The following is a 21,574-nucleotide window of genomic DNA, read 5'->3' as shown; positions in this document are numbered from 1 at the left end:
TGTACCTGGACGGGCAGAGTCGGCAGGGCATGTGGTGCAGGAAGGAGCACTGGTGGAGTCACCGCCCCCCAGGTTTCAGTCCTGATGCCTGTGTGCCACCTATGAACGCCCTGAGCTTCTGGTCCAACCCCCTCATTGTACAGATGGGAAAGAGGCATCCAGTGGGGGAGGGTCCTACACAAAGGCCCACAGTGGCTCAGTGACAAGTCAAACATCAAAACGCCTTGGCCTCGTGGTTTCAAACACTGTCCTCTTGGAACCCACAACACAAGGTCTCCATGTCTGATTTTCTAGCTGAGTGGAAAATCTTTAAAGGTGAAGATCATGCTTCTTTTTTCTCTTTGTTTCACATCTTCCCTGAATATGTAACTCAGTGTCCTATAAAAATGGGACATTCAGTACGTATTTGTATTTTACTGCATTTAAATTTACAAGCTGAAGATGATTAATGGGGCCATTTGGCGGCTGTAATGACACGTATTTTTATTTGAGCAGAAAGTATTAGGTCTAGGCCGGGCCCAGTGGCTCAGCACTGTAATCCCAGCACTTTGGGAGGCTGAGGTGGGAGGATTGCTTGAGCCCAGGAGTTTGAGACCAGCCTGGGAAACATAGGGAGATTCCATCTCTACAAATAATAATAATTTTAAAAAAATAGCCGAGCGTGGTGTCACTCGCCTGTAGTCTCAGCTACTTGGGAGGCTGAGGCAGGAGAATCACCTGAGCCTGGAAGGTCAAGGCTGCAGTGGAGCCATGATGGCGCCACTGCACTCTAGCCTAGGTGACAGAGTGAGGCCTTGTCTCAGAAAAAGAAAGTATTTTGACTAAAATTCATTTTGAGGTGTTATTTCTTTGCACAAGTATCGTTTGAAAAGGATGTCACTTCACCATGTCTCAGGACCATGGTTTCCTCATTGGTAGAATGCGGATAATAAGATCCTTTCTGTCTATTTAGCGGAGCTGGAGTTTTAGGATTCCTGGGTTCCTGGACTGTGGGAGACATGGTTTGCCTGAGACTTGACTCCATAGCGCCAGTGCCCAGCACAGAGCTGACAGAAGCAAAGAGCTAGATTCTCCCACGGGCTAAAATTTTAAGTTATTTCAGTCATTTGCATACGTGCATATTCATGCCCATAGAAGGTGCCTTCCTTGAGGGCATGATGGTGTCTTATTCATTGTGGGTGTCCCATTGCATGGTTATAATGGGTGTTGACTGAATGTTTGTTGAATGAATGAATGAATGAGTGATGAGAGCAGTTTGTACACCATGAACACTGTGAGTGCAAATAAGTATTATTTGTCACCCCGTAGTTACGCAACAATTTTCTGCTCTTGATCTCAATTATTTCCCCTGAATTCCTCAAAAACATAATTATTATACATTGCATTCTTAGAATGCAAAGAAAATATGAGCTTGTTCACTGAATGAAAAGAATTAATGTCCCGCAGGTTTACCTGTGAGCTGCTGGGGGGCTGCGTAAGATGGGTGCCTGTGTGGTGTTCCTGCTCAGTTCGTTTCTTGTCAGCTGTTTCCTTTGATATATATGCTCAGAGGAGGAATATGAGAGTCCACGATGTCATAGGAACCAGAGCACACAGGCATCTGCCAGAGGCTGTTAATCTTGTGTAATCAATCACAGCAATGACCTTGGCGAGCAGTTGCCCTAAACGTGACTGGGCTCCTGCCAACAGAAAAGATATTGGCAGTCATTCCTCATGGGTCAGCGCAATCAAAGATGATAGCTTGGCAAAAAGCCCCAAGGATGGAGTGGTCCCTGCTGATTCACAAACTATTTTATTTTATTTTTTGATTCTTCTGAGTTTTCTGCTGAAAGATCCAGATGCTATTTTCAAGGACGATGCTTCTTGGAAGAGGAATAAGCAAATGATGGGGGATCCAGGCCTTTGGCATGGAGACAAAGTAATGGAATGAAAGAACACCACCTGTTATGTACTACTGTAAATCTTTCTCCCTGATATATTTGACTGGCTTCTTCTTTGACCCAAAGGACAACAGGTTTATGCAAATAATTTATTCTCTGTTTTTCATACTGGAAACAGTTGATTTAGTCAAAAAGCTATGCTGAAAAACACTCATATTTATCCATAGACTATGTAAATTTAGGAGTTATCCCCCGCCCCTTGCAATTCCTCAGTCATGTCAGTGACAACATCCTTGGGTAGGATCCAGGGAGCTCCTTACGTCCAAAAGAGGAAAGAAAGTCATAATGGAGGCTAGGCACGGTGACTCACATCTGTAATCCCAGTTCTTTGGGAGGCCGAGGAGGGCGGATCACCTGAGGTCAGAGTTCGAGACCAGCCTTGCCAATATGGTGAAACTCCACCTCTACTAAAAATACAAAAAAATTAGCCTGGCATGGTGACGGGTGCCTGTAATCGCAGCTACTCGAGAGGCTTGAGGCAGGAGAATCGCTTGAACCCGGGAGGTGGAGGTTGCAGTGAGCCAAGATGGTGCCACTGCCTGGGTGTGACAGAGCAAGACTCTGTCTCAAATAAAAAGGTCATAGTGGGAATTCCCAATATTGAGAATCTTAAAGTTGGAACGCATTGAAAATAATGGGTGCAAAATTGATACTAATATGGCTTGTTGGCCAGGGACCCAGGAAAACAGCTGTTTCTCCTCATGAGGAGCCAATCACTCTTTATGGACAGCAGAGGGGCCAAGTCCCATTGGCAGGTTTGAGACCACAGTGCAGACCAGGGTTCTCCAACCCCTGGGGCTGGGTACCGGCCTGTGGCCTGTTAGGAACTGGCCACACAGCAAAGCGGGGGTGAAAGTGAATGGCAAGTGAGCCAGGGAAGCTTCATCTGTATTTAGAGCTGCTCCCCGTCACTCACATCACCACCTGAGCTCCACCTCCTGTCAGGTCATCGGTAGCATTAGACTCTCATAGGAGCTCTTGTGAACTGTGCATGTGAGGGATCTAGGGTGCATGCTCCTTACGAGAATCTAATGCCTGATGATCTGTCACTGTCTCCCATCACCCCCAGATGCGACTGCCTAGTTGTAGGAAAACAAGCTCAGGGCTCCCACTGATTCTACATTATGGTGAGTTGTATAATTATTTCATTATATATTACAATATCATAATAATAGAAATAAAGTATACAATAAATGTAATGCACTTGGATCATCCTGAAACCATCCCCGCAACCCTAGTCCATGGAAAAAATGTCTTCCACAAAACCAGTCCCTGGTGCCAAAAACATTGGGAATCACTGATGCAGAGAACCCTGTGCTTTTGGTTGGAGCTTGTAGGCTAGACAAGAGACATAAGTAGGATCCAACTTCTCTCTGAGCCAAACTAGAATCTTAGCTCTTGATAAGAGAGCTATCCTGGCAGGCCTGCTGAGTGAAAGAAAAAGGCCCAAGTAGGTGCCACTTGTCAGAATTCCTTTTGGTGCCCCAGTCACCCTGGCACTCTGACTACTGCCTCTCCAGAGAACATTATGGAAAGAGATATGAGGAGATCTCCCTTCCCCTCACCACATCCACAGAGAAGAGATGGACAGATCTTTAGCCAGCCATTGTCCCAACAAACCTCAAAGTCTCTCTGACAGGTGAGCACCCAACTGTTCATTGATTATCCTCAGGATCCAGGGAGTGCCATACCTTCAGAAAGAATCTTTTTCACTCTTAGACAGCTCTAATGGCTAGAAATTATTTTCCCCTTAGTCAAAAGCTGCTACCTTATAATAGAGAAAAACAATCTTAGAGGAATCTCACAGGTTCAAATCCTGGCTCTAACCAGGTACCCCATCTGGGTTCCCAAGCAAGGCTTTTAAACAGACTGAATATTCAGAATCCTTTTGTGTTAACAAGAAGAAATTAGTAATTATATCTACCCAATAGGATTGCTTTGAGAATTAAATGATTCTGATTATGTTAACTACCCAGCTCCATGACTGATGAATGGCTGTCACTCAGGAAACTTCCCCCTAGTACTTCTACCCAGGAAGGACCTGCTGGAAAGCCTGTGTTCTTCCCAATTCAGCATCTTTCAAGCATTCGAGGCAGGCACTGAGAGCAGAGGCTAGATCACACCTGCTTGCTGACCATTAGCAAGTAAGGCCAATGGGCTTCATGAACAGAGATGGGTTCCCATCCATACTCTGTGCTTCTTGGTGCTGTGATTTGGGCTAAGTCACTTACCTCATCTGAGCCCTGGCTTCCTCATTCATAAGAAGGTTTATCAGGCCCACCTGCAGGGTCACTGTGAGATTACATGAGAAAATGCGATCAGGGCATAGGCAGTGTCTGGCACACAGGAGACATGCAGATTATTATGCAAATAAGTAAATACACACACAGCGATGATTCCACAAGACAGGTAGATGCAGGTAAAGCTCTGCTGACTTAGGTTTAGAGGAGCAGGGGAGAATTTCAGGGAGAGGAGACATTGAAGTTCGGTGACATATGAATGGTTGGAAGGAATAGTGTGAGCGCAGGTAGAGAAGTGGAAGCTAGGGCTGATTCAGCAAACATTTTGGCCTACCCACCTGTTGGAAGGATAGTGAGGGGACAGTCTATAAAGGGCCTGAGGCCAGCTGGAGGCATTTGGCTTTACTCTGCAGGTAGTGTGGTATTATCCATGGTACCTAAGCAGGGAAGTGACAGCACAGTGGTTGGGTTACACATAGAACCACATATGTCTGGGTTCAAATCCTGACTTTGCCACCTAGACTGTCAATGATCAGTGAGCCTGTTTCTTACCTATAAAATGGGGAGAACAGTAGTACAGGCCCGTGGCATAGGTTTCTCCACCTCGGCACTATGGACATTTGAGGCCAGATGATTCTTTGTGGTGCGGGGCTGTCCTGTGCATTGTTAGGATGTTCAGCAACATCACTGGCCTCCACCCATCAGACGCCAGCAGAACTCCCCACCCAGTTATGACCACCCAAAATGACTCCAAGCATTGCCAAATATCCCCTGGGGGACAGTTGTCCCTGGTTGAGAACCACAGCCGTAGAACAACCAGAGGACTAAGTGGGATCGTGCACGTGAGGCCATTAGCACATCGCATTGCACCTCCATGGAGTGGGCTTTCAAGGACCCCTCGCCCCTTTCACATCCCCCTAGGACTTCCACCCTGGGAGGACCTGCTTGAAAGCCTGCATCCTTCCCACTTTAGCACCCTTCAAGCACTAGAGACAGGCACCGAGAGCAGAGGCTGCATCATACCTGTTTGCTGACCATTAGCATGTAAGGCCTATGGGCTTCATGAGCAGAGATGGGTTCCCATCCACATTCTGTGCTTCTTGGTGCCCACTCCATGGGGACATGAGGACTTTACCCTCTTTGCTCACCCAGCAACCACATCCCTGACCTGGTGTTACCCTTGCCTTTGACCCCAGTCAGCACTTCTACTTAGGAATGGGTAGACAGAGAAGGTTGAGGGTACAGAGAGGCCAGTGAGTGGAGGGAGGGCCCCCAGAGCTCCCCTGAGAGGTGAGAGTGCAGCACTGAGTACCACTGGATGTACAAGGCGTGGGTGGGCTGAACCTGGAGAAACAGGACCATGTAACCTCACCAAGGGGGCCAGTAGAGCACTGTGCCAGGAGTCACAAGCCCAGGAGGTTAGGGAGTCTGTGATCTCCATTCAAAGGAGGAGGAAGGACCTTTGTGAATTTTTCAGTGTTTTCAAGCTGTGTTTCCCAGACTCTAGGACCCTGCAGAGATGATTCAACGGTTCCAGAGGCAGGGAAAGTGTTTCTCTGGGGTTTGGAGGTTTAAATTGCCTAAGGAACTGTTCTTCACTTTCATCTGTTCTGTGTTTGGGATTTTGAGTAAAAAGATTTTGGGAAAAAAACATTGGATTAGATGGTCTCCAAGGCCCGGCTCAACTTTAACAGTTAAAATGACAGACATCCGGCAATTCTTTTCCTCTGTCTTCTATTTTTTGGTAAATTGGCAAAATTTTTTTGGAAACCGAGTTTCCTGGAATAGAGACACACCCACACTCCATCCTAAGTATGTCCAATGTCCCACTGCTAAAATTGCTTTTACCAGCAGTACATGGAATTACTTTACCTTGTAAATACCACCTGGTGTTCTGACGCAGCACATCCGAAGGCCAGCGCGTGAGAACTCAGCATCAGTACCAGCAGACAGGATATTGATCTTAACATTTGCCAGTCATCTTATAAAAGAACCTACATTTCTCTACAACCACTCAAACAGATGACGGCTGAACCTGGAGCCTAAAGCTGTGGAACTGGTTTTAGTCATCATGTTCCAAACTCATTTCTAAATGTATTTCCTGCACTGGCTTCCTAGCCCACTGGAATTATTATTATCATCATTGTTTTTGTAATTGGTCCGGTTGCCTCTGAAAGGAGAGAGAATTACAGAGATTAGGGAGAGAGAGCGAGAAAGAGAAAGAGAGTAGCTCCCACGGAGGTCCAGTGGAAAAGCAGAATTGATGAGCACCTTGAATGACCAGTAAGGAAACAGGGAATGAAATGTAAATGATAAGAAAACATTTACATTCGTTTCTGGCTGGTGTTCAAGTTGGGTGCTTGGATTCTAGGTCTCTGGTGGCACCGCAGAAAGACCAGGGGATGAGAATCGGGGACATTGGGAAAGTCTTTTTCATTTCCCAGCCTCAGTTTCCCAATGTTTGAAATGAGGGCTGAAGTGCTGCGTCATTGTCCAGGGTCTTTGCACCTCCAACAGCTGGGCTTTCAGGGTAGGGGTCGGACTGTGTTGGGCAGAACTGTTTATTGAAAGGCAAAAAAGACAGGAAGGAGCAATTCCAAATAGTCCAAAACGGCCAGATGCATTGGCTCACATCTGTAATCCCAGCACTCTGGGAGGCTGAGGCGGGCAGATCACCTGAGGTGAGGAGTTTGAGACCAGCCTGGTCAACATGGTGAAACCCGGTCTCTACTAAAAATACAAAAAATTAGTGGGGCATGGTGACGTGCACCTGTAATCCCAGCTACTTGGGAGGCTGAGGCAGGAGAATCGCTTGAACCCGGGAGGTGGAGGTTGCAGTGAGCCGAGATCATACCATTGCACTCCAGTCTAGGCGACAAGTGTGAAACTCTGTCTCAAAAAAAAAAAAAAAAAAAAAAAAGTGCAAAACTGAACTCAGCCCCAACTCATCTCCCAGTGGTAGCCCTGAGCTCTGGGTCTCCTGCCCCTGCCCCTGCCCCTGTTGAGATTATAGAGAACTCCCCTTCCCCAAACATGCCCAGCAGCCCCATAGATTCCCTCCCCAGCACTCATTCCACCCCGAACCACTCTTTATTGCCCATCTCCCTCCAAGACAGTGAGCTCAGTGCAGGAGGGACCATGTCTGTCCTGCTCACGCCGGGCCCCATCTACAGAGGGCACCAGTTCATCACAGGAGCAGAGTCGAAGTCAGCCACCTCCTAGAGTGAGAGCTGTGTGTGTGGATGGTGAGGGCTGCTGTTCATTACCTGTGATGGCCATAACTAAGATCCACACACTGGGTGGCATAAACAAAAATTATTCTCTCACAGTTCTGAAGGCCAGAAGTCTGAGATGAAGTGGTTGGCAGGGCTTGTTCCTCCTGAGGCTGAAGGAAGGACCTATTCCAGGCCTCTCTGTGTGGCTGATGGATGGCTGTCTTCTTCACATCGTCTTTCCTCTGTGTGTCTTTCTGTGCCTTAAAGTCCCCCTTTTATAAGGACTCAGGACATGTAGAATTAGGACTGACTCTAACGACTCAATTGGATTACTTCTGTAAAGAGCCTGTGTCCAAATAAGGTCACATTCTGCGGTCCTGGGGGCTAGGACTTTAGCATATGAATTTGGGGGACACAATTTCCCCTGTAACAGTAATGGTCAGAGGCGAGCCTTGGCCAGGCCACTGCCTGGTCTTTCACCTCCGTGCCCAGCTCCAGGATATAGTGCCTTGGTTTTGTCTTCTGTGAAATGGTCATGTTAACAGTCACCAGCTCATAAAGATTCTATGAGCTTTGTGTCACATAAGGGGCATTTTCAGTTAAGACCGGCTCTCATCATTCTAACTACGGTAGTTGTTTCTGGCGAAGTGCAAAGGGGTCTCACACATGCAGCAGTGGGCAGAAAATGCTCATTCATGGAAGTAACCACTTCGCATTAGATTTAAAAAATTGAAGAAAGATTTTTTAAATGTTAGTGTATCAAGTTAATTAGCCTTTCTAGAGAGCCCACGAGTTTTGGTTTTGCTCTGCCTATTATACGGTGAAATGGACAGGTCCTCACTCAATTAACAGATAAGAGAGAAGGCGCCAGTCAGGAAAAAAAGAGCTGCCTTCTGGGTGTGCACTTCTGAGGGGGCACAGGCGCACCCCTCAGGGCCAACATCTTCTCCAGGGCCCCCTGTTTGGTAAAGATAAAGGTGTCCCTTCACTCCAGGGAACTGTAGCACTCCCAGGGATCAGGACCCCTTGCCCCTTTGGGCTGGCACCTTCTATCTGCAGCAGCCCCGTGGGAATTGTGGTTCCATGAAATCGGAGCCAGAGCCTCAAGTGCCACGGTGTTACCCACACAACGTGTGGGCTTAATCATGTGGTGGGTGACAGTCCAGTGACCACAACCTGGGAGGGTGGCCAGTAAGGTCAGCGCAAGCAGATCATGCTTCTACATACGCCACATGCATAGGAAATCAGCTCCTCCCCAGGTGGGGTTTTCAGCATGGAGATAAGGGGAGTTAGTTCCCAACTCAGGCATCTCCAGATCCTACTGGGTTGCAGGGCTGGGCTTCTTCTTGGAACTTTTCTGAAGCAAGAACTGAAGGTGCAGCCAGTACAAGTGAGTGCTTTTTCACAGTGTGTACCTGGAAACCCCGAACCCAGGGACCAAGGTGGCAGTGGGATCCCAGTATGGCGTCTGACTCAAGGTCAGCGTTCGCCCAGCACCTGCGGAGGGACTGAGACGTTCGCTGTCGCCGTGCTCTGGGACCCTGCCCGATGACAGACACTACTGAGGCCCCAAGAACACAGAAATGAGCATGGTCAGATTCCCCCTTTGAGCAGCCCACAGCTTCGTGGAGGAGACAGACAGCAATAATTTTATTGGCACATACTAATGGCAATCAACTTCATATGGGTTAATCGCGAATTCATCGCTCAGATTTCTCCAGGATCAGTTTGTTGCACCACCACACGTGCCAGGGAAACTGTTGCTTTTGTCACCCCAAGACATGTGGCCACGATACCAACCTGGAAACATCTTGGGCTGCAGTTCAGCTGGAGAGGCTCCGGGAGAGACATTCATGGGGGTCGGGGCAGGGGGAGTGGGGACTGGGCGTGCACTGCTGCTCAGAAGCCCTCCAAGCCTTGTCCCCAGAGTCACAGTCAAGAAAGTCTTCCTGAGCTTTGAGAGGGGCTTAGAAGCAAGAAACTGCACGCGGCAATGTTGAGAAAACACGGTCAGGAGGCTTCATTTTCTACCGAGTTCGGAAATTGGGAGAGAGCAGAGCTTACGCATCCTCACCGTGGGGAGGGGAGGGCAGGGGACGAGGCTGGAGTCCTCCCATCCTTCAGCCCAACCACACCCAGATACTGGCCATCTCAGCTCTGTCCACCCCATGGGCCAGTTCGGCCAGGACAGGGAAAGTGGAGGCCAAGGCCCAGCAGGTGGAGGCTATGACTGGAGGTGTCCCTCAGTGCCTGGTGGATGGCAAGAGTCAGCCCCCAAGCCTGTGACTGGAGCAGGGACTCTGGCGTTAAGCTGCTGAGAGTGAGTCCTGCCTCTGGCATTTATGGGCTGTGTGATCTCGGTGAGCCACCCCTAACCTCCTGTGGCCACAGGAGTGCCACCCACCTGCCGGGTCCTGCACTGCCCCCTGGGCCTGGTTACTGTTGGCACATAGGTTCAGGCCAGCTGCTCTGCCATGAAAGAGAAGCACCCACTGCTACTTGAAGAGGAAGAATAAACCATCCCTCATAATCACACAATCTTAAAATGCGTGGACGGTGCCTTCCAGTGGCTCTCTCTCTCTCTCTCTCTCTGATTCTGGCTGTTGTCCTTTGGTTGCAGAGGCCATACGAAATCCACTCAGCCACGCCCATCGATGAAATCCTCAACATGTTCAAGGCGGAGCGTGTCCACTACTCCTCCACGTGGTGCAAGGGGATGGTGGCCCTGCTGAGGAAGGTAAGGGGGCAGCTGCCAGCCTGCCCCGCCAGGGAGCTACAGTGAGTGTAGAAACAGCCATATCAGCAAACGAAGGGGTGAGAATACAAATGGCATACCAGGGGTAGAAATGATCAAATCAGCTGCATTCAAATGCCAAATGCCGTGGAATAAGCGCTGTTATGGGGGTGCGTACAGATCAGCACACCTCGGAGGACAGTGGTGGCTGTGCCAGCAAGCCTCTAGGCTCTTGTCGCTCTGCTATGAGCTCCTAATCAACAGAAATACTTAATGCATGTGGGTTTTTTTTTTTTTTTTTTAGATAGAGTCTCGCTGTGTCGCCCAGGCTGGAGTACAGTGGGGCGATCTCGGCTCACTGCAATCTGCGCCTCCCGGGTTCATGCCATTTTCCTGCCTCAGCCTCCTGAGTAGCTGGGACTACAGGCACCCACCACCACGCCCGGCTAATTTTTTGTATTTTTGGTAGAGACAGGGTTTCACCATGTTAGCCAGGATGGTCTCAATCTCCTGACCTTGTGATCCGCCAGCCTTGGCCTCCCAAAGTGCTGGGATTACAGGCATGAGCCACCGCGCCCAGCCTGCATGTGGGTTTTTTAAATCTGCTGCATATAGTCTTTTCACTCAATGACCTTTAAGAAATTGGGTATCTCGGCTGGGCACAGTGGCTCATGCCTATAATCTCAGCACTTTGGGAGGCTGAGGTGGGTGGATCACATGAGGTCAGGAGTTCGAGACCAGCCTGGCCAGCATGGAGAAACCCCATCTCTCTAAAAATACAAAATTAGCCAGGCGTGGTGGCGCATGCCTGTAATCCCAGCAACTCGGAGGGTGAGGCAGGTGAATCACTTGAACCTGGGAGGTGGAGGTTGTGGTGAGCCGAGATCGCACCATTGCACTCCAGCCTGGGCAACAAGAGTGAAACTCTGAAAGAAGCAAGGCGGAAGGGAGGGAGGGAGGGAGGAAGGAAGGATGACAGACACTACTGAGGCCCCAAGAACACAGAAATGAGCATGGTCAGATTCCCCCTTTGAGCAGCCCACAGCTTCGTGGAGGAGACAGACAGCAATAATTTTATTGGCACATACTAATGGCAATCAACTTCATATGGGTTAATCGCGAATTCATCGCTCAGATTTCTCCAGGATCAGTTTGTTGCACCACAACAAACTGGAAGGGAGGGAGGGAGGGAGGAAGGAAGGGAGGGAGGGAGGGAGGGAGGGAGGAAGGGAGGGAGGAAGGAAAGAATCTCCTTGACTTTCTGCAGGAACTGTTGCTATTAGAATAAAGCAGTGGTTCTCAAGGTATGGGCCTAGGACCAGCCAGCATCCACATCATGTAGGAGCCTGTTAGAAACGCACATTCTCAGGCTCCACCCAGATGTGAATCAGACGCCCAGGGTGGGTCCCACTGTCTGTGTCTCCATGAGCTCTCCAGGTGGTTCTGGTGTGCACTTCAGCCCGGCGTGGGCAGGAGATCTTGGTGCCCTGCCTTCAAGGCTCCCTTCACATCCTCCACGATGCATGGAGCTGAGTCTTGCGTGAGGTTGGCACCCAGTTGTTTTTAAAGGAATGATGACAATAGCAGCCAGCACTGTTGAGGGTCCTGTGTTCTGGGTCATGTGATGGTTCTTCTCCCTTACTCCTCCCAAGCCCTGTGAGCAGGCGGAGTGTCATTGTCCCAGTACCAGAGATGAGAAAGCCGAGGCATAGGAAACCAAAATCATTCAGTCAATGCCACAGAGCTATTAAAAGGCAGAAGTAGGATTTTAATCCAAACCCTCCTAACTGCAGGTCCCAGCTTCTAATTCCTACATGGCTATAATGCCTTGTTGAATTACTAATCGGTTAAATTATTTTAAAGGAAATCCACCACCTGGTTCTTGAGAGCTTGTGTGGAGGTTCTAGCAGAGGAGCACAGCTACTCATATACCCTTGACCGAAGACCGATCCTCCTCTATTGGGGATGGTCGTCCTCTTTGACCGAGTGCACAGCTTTCGGAGGGACACACATGGAGCCATGAGAGAGCAAGGGGACACCTGCTTAGCCAGCCAGATCAGCCACATCAGCCCTGGCAATCAATGGCGTGACAGGTGTCACAGCCAGATCACCCTCACATCCTATTACCTGGTTCTTAAAAGTTAGTGTCTCTTAACCCTGACTGCTCATTAGAACCACATGGAAGCCTTATATACCACCAATGCCTGCACCTCCCATCCCACCCAAGTGACTCAGAATCTGGCCCTCAGGTCTGGGCATCAGCATGTTTTCAGAACAGCTGCCCTGAACAGTGAACTTCCAGATGGCATTGAAGTGGAACCTGCTTAAGTTGGCACCCACTGTTTTGGGACAGCCCCTAAAGAGTGGCAGCCATGATTAGCGGATGCAACCCCTGCTAGCTATCCCTGTGGGCTGTGACTCCAGCCACTCAGTGGGCATAGCTGGGAGATTTCTGCAGCGACAGGTGTGTGTGAACTGGCAGGGGGCTCTGACTTCCAGCTCCACCTGTGGACCCTGGTGTGCCCCCCATTTCTAAGTATGTGCCAGGTCCTTACCAGTCCCATTTGGTCTCATCCTACCATGAGCTGGAAGTGGAGGAGTCTCCATTATTCCCCCTGCTTTCAGGGAGGCAATGAGCCCAGGGCACCCAGCAGCTCACCCAAGGTCACAGCTGTTAAATGGCAGTCCCGGGGCCAGGCCTCTGTCTTTTCATTCTTGGCCCCTGTGCTTTTTCAATAGATAAGCTACAGGGTTTTGGCAAGTTGGGAGGCCCGCTGGGATGCCAGGTCATAGTCTTCAGCTGTTCTTATGCTACGTCACTCCTTATTAGCTGAAACTCAATTAGAAGAGAAGCTAAAAAGTGTCCCCTTGGCTACAAATGGGGCGACTTCATTAGGTCACAGAGGTCACCTCATGGCTGTCCAGGGGTAAATTTTATTACAACTTGGTGCCTCCCATTACCAAGTTGGAAATCCTAAGATGAGGCAGCTAATTCTTTCTATTTGTAATTGGATGCTTCTCCAGACATCAGAGAGGCAGCCTGTTACAGGCTCCAGTCCCAGAAAGGAACATGGGAGCTGAAAGTCTGGTCCCTGCCCTAACAGTCCCTCACTGGATGACCTTGCAGAAGCAGCCTGACCTCTCAGTTTCTCCCTGGCTATAAAGAGATGTGTGCAGATGACGCTTCCAACAACAGCAACCCAGACGGGGCACGACATCAATAGAGCATGAAGAGCAGAGGCACATTAATTGCCCTGAGACCCCTCCTTCAGAGTCCCCGCTAACTTTGAGGGATGCCCAATTCACGGAAACTAATTTGCCCTCTGACTGCAGCTCCTGACCAAGGATCCTGAGAGCCGCCTGTCCAGCCTTCGTGACATACAGAGCGTGCCCTACTTGGCCGACATGAACTGGGACGCGGTGTTCGAGAAGGCACTGATGCCCGGCTTTGTGCCCAATGTGAGTGGAAGCCCCACCTGATGTCATGCCACCCCTCTGCAGGGTCCCCACCTTGGTGCAAAGCAAGACTTTGGCAGCTGGCCAGTGAGCCCTCTGCTGGCCACGGCCACCTGAGCACCAAGGGCTTATGTCTTGCTGGAATTCGGGGGTGAACTTGGGCCTGATTTCCAGGGTCCCAGCCGTGCAGCTTCCCTCTTTGTGGTAGGTCCTTTGGGTGTGCCAAGCCTTCCGTCTGTCATTGAATCCCACCCCCAGGTGCTCGGGTCCAGGTGCGGGGGTAGCAGGCTGATCTACTCTTCTGCCTCCATGGAGCTGACTGCCCAATAGAGGAAGACAGGAAATGACCTACCCCGACAAGGCAGTCAGGACTTGTCGCACAAGCTCGGAAGAGGGAGAGGTGGGGTGGGAGGGGCAGAGGCAGGGGCTTCTTTTAGGGAGAGGCGGCAGAGACCTAGAGGTGAAGTGAGGGAACCAGGACTGCAGGGATGGGCACTGAGCCTTCCAGGCAAAGGGATCGCCAAGATCACACTCTTGAAGGCAGCAGAAAGCCTGGGTTTCAAAGAACAATTTTATAGCATTTAAGGGAATAAACCAGAGGGAATATAATAGGAAATGGGGCCAGGAGGGAACACATGCCACACCAAAAAGGCTTCCAGAGGCCACGGTCAAGGTTTTAGGTTTTGTCCCCTGGAAACTGCAGTGTTTAAGGCAGGGAAGTGAAAGCATTGGATTTACATTTTAAAGGAGGGTTCTGGCAGGAGCCGGATCCTGGGTCCTCCAGGAGAGACGCTGAAAGTTTGGACCTGCCTGGAAGCCTCCTGTGGTCCCTTCCTGCTGAGCAGTTGCATTTCTCCTGGAGGGAATTGCAGAGAACACCTGGGGAACAGTGAAAATTGGGACGGAAATCCTGGGTGACATTCCAGTTCAGCCACCTCTGCCACCTGTGACCTAGGAGAGCACACCCCACCCGCTCACCTGTCCTTGCCCTGCCCGGTAGCAGTGGTGTGAGCAGGAAAGAGACCGTAACATTTGCTCTTTGTTGTTGCCCGTTCCAGCCCCATATTATGTGAATGGAGGTGGAGACTCCAGCCTGGAAGGCAAGAGATTTCTAGGCTGGTTCCTGGGGAGCCTCAGATGTCCCCGGCTGATGTTTCATGTCAGTTTATTTTAAAGACTTCTGTCACTCCTTTTGGTGCAAAAATAATGTTTCCCCACATCAGTTTCTCCAAGAGTGCCAGGCTTCCAGACCCTTTTCACAAACCGTGGTAGCAGCGCACACACACGTTTCTGAACACAGACCCTCCCCACAGCCTGCCCAGTGTTCGTCACTGAATCCAACCGAAGCCAAGCCTGGCTGACGCTGGCTCTAGCTGCCAGGGGGCGGGAGGCGGGGGTATGGAGCAGGGAACCAGGGCAGGAAGTTGGGCAGATTTTGAGCTGAAATTGTATTCTTATTTAGAATGATTTTTGTAAAAAAGATAGTAATGACAGGACAATGTGCATAGGATAAAATAACAAGTGAAAAAATCAGATTCAAAAACTGAACTCAACCTAGTATGAAAAACAGGCATAGAAAGGGGCCTAAGGAAATACCTGGATGTTAACAGGAGGGTTGCCCCTGGGGGACCATGTGTGTAAATAAATGATGTATATAGTGAGAACGTGTTGCTTTTTATCATCAAAAAACAGAAACAAAGGTAACCTGTGTATCCAACAAGAGTAGTTCATCATTACTTGTTGAATGAATGAATGATCGAATGAATGAAAAGAAAATTCAGTGATGGGTGGAACGCAGCAGACCATGTTTTCTTTTCTACTCCCCTTTAGAAAGGGAGGTTGAATTGCGATCCCACATTTGAGCTTGAAGAGATGATTCTAGAATCCAAGCCACTTCACAAAAAGAAGAAGCGGTTGGCAAAGAACAGATCCAGGGATGGCACGAAGGACAGCTGCCCGCTGGTGAGCGCTTCACAGGAGCCATTCCGGGAGAGAAATCCTGGCTCATAGGGAAATGACTGAGCCAGGTCACTTTTGAGCAAAAAGGGGACATTTCACTTCTCCCTTCCAATTTCCTTATTTTGCAGTAAATAAAATGCTACCATCAAACAAGTAGGGGGAAAAGAGTGAAGGAAGGCATTCACAGTCCTGGCATTCCTTGAGCGCTATTCCTACAACAGGAAGCTTGGGTAGCTCTAAGGCACGGGGAGGGACCCAGTGGTCCCGCTGCACCCTTGAGAAAGATTTTGTACCGCAGAGGCCCCCGGGGATGCATGATGACTTTTGTGGGTCCTGGGCAGTTTGCCTCTGTGGGCCTCTGTATTTGTTTCCTGGGGCTGCCACATGCTGAATGGCTTAAAACAACCCACGTTTATTCTCTCACGGTTCTGGAGGCCAGAAGTCCAAACTCAAGGTCTCTGCAGAGCCCGGCTCTCTCCAAAGGCTATAGGGGAGGGGCCGTCCTTGGCTCCCCAGGCTTCGAGTGGCGGCCAGCCCCCTTGTCCTTCGCTGGCTTGCAGCTGCATGGCTCCAGTCTCTCCCTCCATCGCTGCATGGCCTAATTCTCTGTGTCTTCGTGTGTCTTCATATGGCCTTCATATAAGGACCCCAGTCACTGGGCTTAGGGTCTACCTAATTCACTGTGACTTCATCTTAACTGGATTACATCTGTAAAGGTTCTATTTCCAAATAAGGTCGTATTTATAAGTACTGGGGGGTTGGGACTCAAGATACCTTAAAGAGGACACAATTCAACACACAACACCCCCCTCCCCTGTAAAAGTCTATTAAAAGTTGAGCCCCTGGCATGATGGTTGTGAATTTCTGGTTTTCCATGCCTCTCACGTGGGTCTTAAGTGGTCAGGAAAATAAGCTCTTGAATTTCAGCCCATATTCCATTCTAACATGGCTTTTAAGTTGGATTTAATGGCTTAACGTGGAGAAAAGCATCTTTGTCCACCAGGCTACCCTTGGACACAGCCACCCATGCAGTCAGGGTCAGCCCCAGACACAAGCATCTGAGGTTTCCATCTAGGTCAATCTGCCGTCCTCCGATGCTCCATTACCGTGTGTACCTGGACCATGCTTTGTCATTTAGTCACCTCTCTGTGCTCTTTGACAGAATGGACACCTGCAGCAGTGTTTGGAGACTGTCCGGAAGGAATTCATCATATTCAACAGAGAGAAGTAAGTCCTTCACACTGTACCCCTTGGGCAAAGCCCGTCCTAAGTGACCCAAGGTCCCCCTGGCAGAATCACGGTCCCTGACCCCCAAACCAGCCTTGACAATGAAAGGGAAGGTATCACTGAGGTGAGACACAGGGCCCTGGTGGGGATGAAACTCCTGGATTTTGAATTAGACAGGGCTCTAATCCTGCCTCTGCTGTGTGGCCTGAGCCAGTCTCTGGGAGCTCCCATGAGAATGGGGAGGCGCAGCAGCCCTGAGCGGGCACACAGGAACAAAGGCGGAGAGGCAGGCTCACTGTGATGAAAAGTAAGAGCGCTGGGGTCAAGTTGCCTGGGGCCAAGTCCTGGCTCTGCCACTGCAGAGTGACCTTACCCTGCCTGAGCCTCCTCCTCAGCATCAGCCCAGTGGAGTGGCTTCCTTAACATGCAGAGCTCTGAGAATTAAATGAGGCTATTGTCCCACAGCACCTGGTATGGAAGGGGTTCTCAACACGGGAAGGTAATGACCATTGTTACTAATATTGACTTGGGTAAGGTCGGTGGGGGATGCTGGAACCTCAGCAGCCTGGGATGGGAAAGGAGACACAGGGAGTCTGGGAGGGGCTAGGTGGGGTGTGCCCTGGCCATGGGGCTGCCCTCTAAGGGGTTGGTCAACAAAGCAGGCAGACACCTCAGGCTCGGTTCCAGCCAATCATAATATCTAGGGAAGGCTGGGCGCGGTGGCTCATGCCTGTAATTCCAGCACTTTGGGAGGCTGAGGCGGGCGGATCACGAGGTCAGGAGATCGAGACCATTGTGAAACCCCGTCTCTTCTAAAAATACAAAAAGTTAGCTGTGCACAGTGGCGGGCGCCTGTAGTCCCAGCTACTCGGGAGGCTGAGGCAGGAGAATGGCGTGAACCCGGGAGGCAGAGCTTGCAGTGAGCCGAGATCGCGCCACTGCACTCCAGCCTGGGCAAAGAGCAAGACTCCGTCTCAAAAAAAAAAAAAAATCTAGGGGATTTGTGGCTGTGGCTGACTTGTCAGAGCTGGGGCTCCAGCAGGGGCAGCTGATGAGCCCCATTTGACCCACACTAAGCCAGGCTTTGGGTTGGTAGAGGCAAATCAGAGATGCTTCCTGCCCTCCAGGAGATTCAAATATTGATTGACTCAAAAATTCATTGATTGCAGGCCCTTATGCAACCCCCAGTATTCAACCGTTTTGGCTTTCAGCAGATGCTAGCAGCGCAGGGAACATGTGCTAAGGCCAAGGGCTGCCCAGGGCAGTGCATGTCACAGCAGACACCTGGCTCAGCCTGGGTGGTTGGGGAAGTTCTCTAGGTGGCGTGCTGGGCCAAGTCCTAAGGGACATGTAGGGGAAAATGTGGCATTCCAGGAGTGGAACAGTGCACAGAGAAGGAAGACAGCGTGGCTGATGCAGGGCCATGCAGCTGGTTAGGAGGCTTGGATTACCAGAGCCTAGAGAGTGGGGAGAGGTGAGGGATGGGGCAGGGACAGGTGTTTGGGTTCCAGCCGTAGGCCAGTGGGCAGGACAGGGCTCCAGTCCCAGTCGACACTGGGGAGGAAAAGGAGGCAGCAGCCTTTCACTGACTGTGGGTGGCTACAGTTCTAAGGGCCAGTGGGTGCCCAGATCAGCACAGACACACACACCAGGCTTGGGCAGCAAGCCTCACCTGCTAGGGGACCACTTGCTGGGGTCTCCCAGCTCTGGCCAACAGCACAGGAAGGGCCTCTGCAGCCACAACCCATCAGACTTGGGGAAGACGGGGGCTGACGTCGTGAGTGGTTTCGGAGCTTATCCCAATCTCCCTGCGGTCCTGCCTGCTCTGAGGCTCATGGCCCTTCCCCCAGACTTAGAAACCCAGACCCAGGAACTTCTGCTCAAAGAGCATCAGTGATCTTGGGCTCAGGCAGCCTTCATTCTCTGTGTGTGGGCCATGGAGTCCAATGAGAGCAGCTGCTGGCAAACGTGAGCCTGCAAAAAGCTAAGCTGTGTGGGACCCAAGCAGACAGCAATCGCATTTCACCTTTTGCTGTGTGCCGGAACATGCTTCAATTTGGATTCTTCCTTTTAAAAGGAAATAAAAATGAGACGTCCCTCCCTGTGTCATTTAGGAGTTGCGTCTGGCTGCTTTTAGCAGAAACCCCACTATATAGGAGCTTCAACCAAGTAGATGTTTTCTTCCTCACGTGGAAATGGGAATTGATGAGGGAAATGCAATCAGCTTATGGACGCCCTTGAGATTTGCAGTCGGCCTATGGACACCATTGAGATTTGTCATTGGGAATTGGAAGTGAGGCTGGCATAGTTTACAGGAGTCAGGAAAATAAAGAAAGAGGGCAGACGTCATGGGTTCCTGATAATGGGGAGCCACAGAGAGCATGGCCATGGGGGAAGCTGTTGGCTGGGGTCTGAGCTGCAGTTCCTGCTTCTTCATCCTGTCTCTACTTATCTATGTGCTTCCTCTGTGGCCCTGATGGCTGATAGGCTTCTTGTCACAGCAGGTGTGCAGGCTTACTGCCATATAAAGGTGTCCAGGAGAGGGCTTTGCTGTGTCCCCCAAGATGCATCAGCCGACCCCATCCCCACCTCAGCTTGTGGGAAGAGAGCCATGCTCCATCTGCCCACAGTCCTCCCTGCTGCAGTTTCTCAGTAGTAAAAAAATGCCTATGAGAAGTTGATTCATGACACATGATTGCCTCAAAACAAGCTTTTTTTCCTTTAAACCGAGAAAAAAGTGAGACCTGTTTATCCTCCACTTCTGTCTGGAATCCCATGTTAGAGGCACCTGCTATGCTGGGACTTGAGTAGCTGGAAAATTCAATCGAGCACCTTCTTCCCCACTTGAGCAGTGTGGTGAGTCGAGGGCTGGTCAGGGGCCGCCAAGCATCAAGCCAGGCTTGTCGTCATGCTCCGCCTGGACCACGTCCCTGGTCCCCAGCAGTTCTGCCTCCTTTCAGTCTCTGCAGACCTGGCCGTCAGCCTGACACCAATAGCTCCTGCAGAATATGGAGAGGGATGCAGGCTCCCTGCATAGTGGGGGCTGCAAAGATAAATCACACATCACACAGGAGGGCTACAGTCCCAGGGGGGGCAATCAGAATTGCCTGAGGGCCTGTTAGCATCTAGAGATATTGCACCTGCTGCAAGTTGCATGGTGTCCCTCAAAAAGATACGTCAAAGCCCTAAGCCCCACTACTTCAGAACATGACCTTACTTGGAAATAGGGTGGGTGCAGATGTAATGAGTTATGATAAGATCAGACTGGAGTAGGGTGGGCACCTAATCCAACATGACTGGTGTCTGTCCTGACAAGAGAAGAGGTGCTGGCATGGGGAGAAAGCCATGGGAAGATTGTAGTGATGCAGCTACAAGCCAACGAGCACCCAGCATTGGCGGCCATCCAGAGCTGGGAGGAAGGACTGGAGCGAATTCTCCCTCAGAGCTCTCAGAAGGAGCCAACCCTACCCACACCTTGATTTCAGACCCTAGCCTCTAGAGCTGTGGTGATTACGTTTCTGTTGTTTAAAGCCACCCAGTTGGTGGTAACTTAGTTACGGCCACCCAGAGAAACTAATACAGCCAATACAGCTCTCTAATCCATTCCTTCCCCACCAGAAGCTGCGAGAGTAAGCATGGGGACCAGCATTTTAATATGTCCCACAAGCCATTCTGATGCTTAACAGTTTGAAATCTTCTGCAGGAGACAAGGGTGTCTAAGTGGTGCATCCTCTAGTGGGTTCTGAGTTGAGTCATAAGGACCCTGTCTAAAGCTGCAAACCCTCCCAGCTCTGGCTCCCTTGCCCTTAGGGGTTCATCTGCAACTGCTACATTGAATGTATCTTGAACCTGCTATACATGGTTTTAGCAAAAGCCTACTGGCTGCAGGATGCTCCCGGGGGCCTTAACTTCCCTGCACAGCTGACTTCCTCTTGCACAGGCCACGTATGCTTCCTCAGCTAGAGAAAGCTCTTGGGGAGAGAGACGGTTCCTGCAACTCCCACTGTAGTAAAGCAGCCATCATCTGCATGAAGCAGCAAGTGGGAGCTGAGAGGACATGGGCAGGGCATCCACTGTGTCAGCCCTGCAGGACAAATGCATTCAGTCATTTGACAGCTAAATCATAATCCTGGACTAGGACTCACACAGAAGTGAGTCTTCAGGACTCGTGTCCTCAGGATGCCCACAGCCTGCAGTGGGGAGGTGTGTGCCATGTGTGCCATGAAGCAGACAAACAGTGCGGTGTGTGCCGTGAAGCAGACACACAGGGGCCACTGTGGGGACAGGAGGAGGTGCCCTGGGGCTAACCTCTCTGGACCTTTGTTTCTAAACAGAGAACAAAATTAAAATTAGCACTCCCTACTTTTTTGGAAATGCAGCTTCTTATTGGCTAATGGTCTCAGCTGGCAAAAGGCCACTGAGCTAGGTGGGGCATCTGCTTCCAGGGCTGGTCAGGGCTCTGAAGGCCTTGGCAGCTGAGACTTCCAGTGGGTTGAGAAATGCACCAGGGGGCCCGTCCTCCTATTCTTGGCCAAAGATCTGAGCAGGGCTGATTCTTCCAAGAGGTCTTTTCAATAGCATTTGACAACATTTTGCAGAATAAGAAGCTCCTGGTGAGGAAGGAATTTAAGGGGCATTTTCTATCTTTGCTATCTCTTGAAGAAACAAAAACAGACTTAAAATCTTATAAAAGCTACCCCTGGAGTCCTTGAGAATATCACATTTAAAAAATCTAATATTGCATTTGTTACACCAAATAATACTATTAATGCTAATAACAATCATCATTTGTATGTGACTTTA

General features: G+C 50.2%; 1 protein-coding gene across 4 annotated transcripts in view; it reads left to right on the top strand.

Moving 5' to 3' along the window:
• Positions 1 to 21,574, top strand: part of STK32B (serine/threonine kinase 32B) — a 440,365-nt gene that overhangs the window by 392,089 nt on the left and 26,702 nt on the right. For all 4 annotated transcript variants that reach the window (XM_055245661.1, XM_055245659.1, XM_055245660.2 and 1 more), the window contains 4 exons: positions 10,016 to 10,132; positions 13,463 to 13,588; positions 15,416 to 15,547; positions 16,707 to 16,771. In XM_055245661.1, the coding sequence (XP_055101636.1) occupies positions 10,016 to 10,132; positions 13,463 to 13,588; positions 15,416 to 15,547; positions 16,707 to 16,771 (440 nt within the window). The remainder of the gene's footprint in view (positions 1 to 10,015; positions 10,133 to 13,462; positions 13,589 to 15,415; positions 15,548 to 16,706; positions 16,772 to 21,574) is intronic.

The sequence above is a fragment of the Symphalangus syndactylus genome, chromosome 16 (genome assembly GCF_028878055.3).
Source record: "Symphalangus syndactylus isolate Jambi chromosome 16, NHGRI_mSymSyn1-v2.1_pri, whole genome shotgun sequence".
Classification (NCBI taxonomy): domain Eukaryota; kingdom Metazoa; phylum Chordata; class Mammalia; order Primates; family Hylobatidae; genus Symphalangus; species Symphalangus syndactylus.
This window is presented reverse-complemented; position numbering and strand designations above follow the sequence as displayed.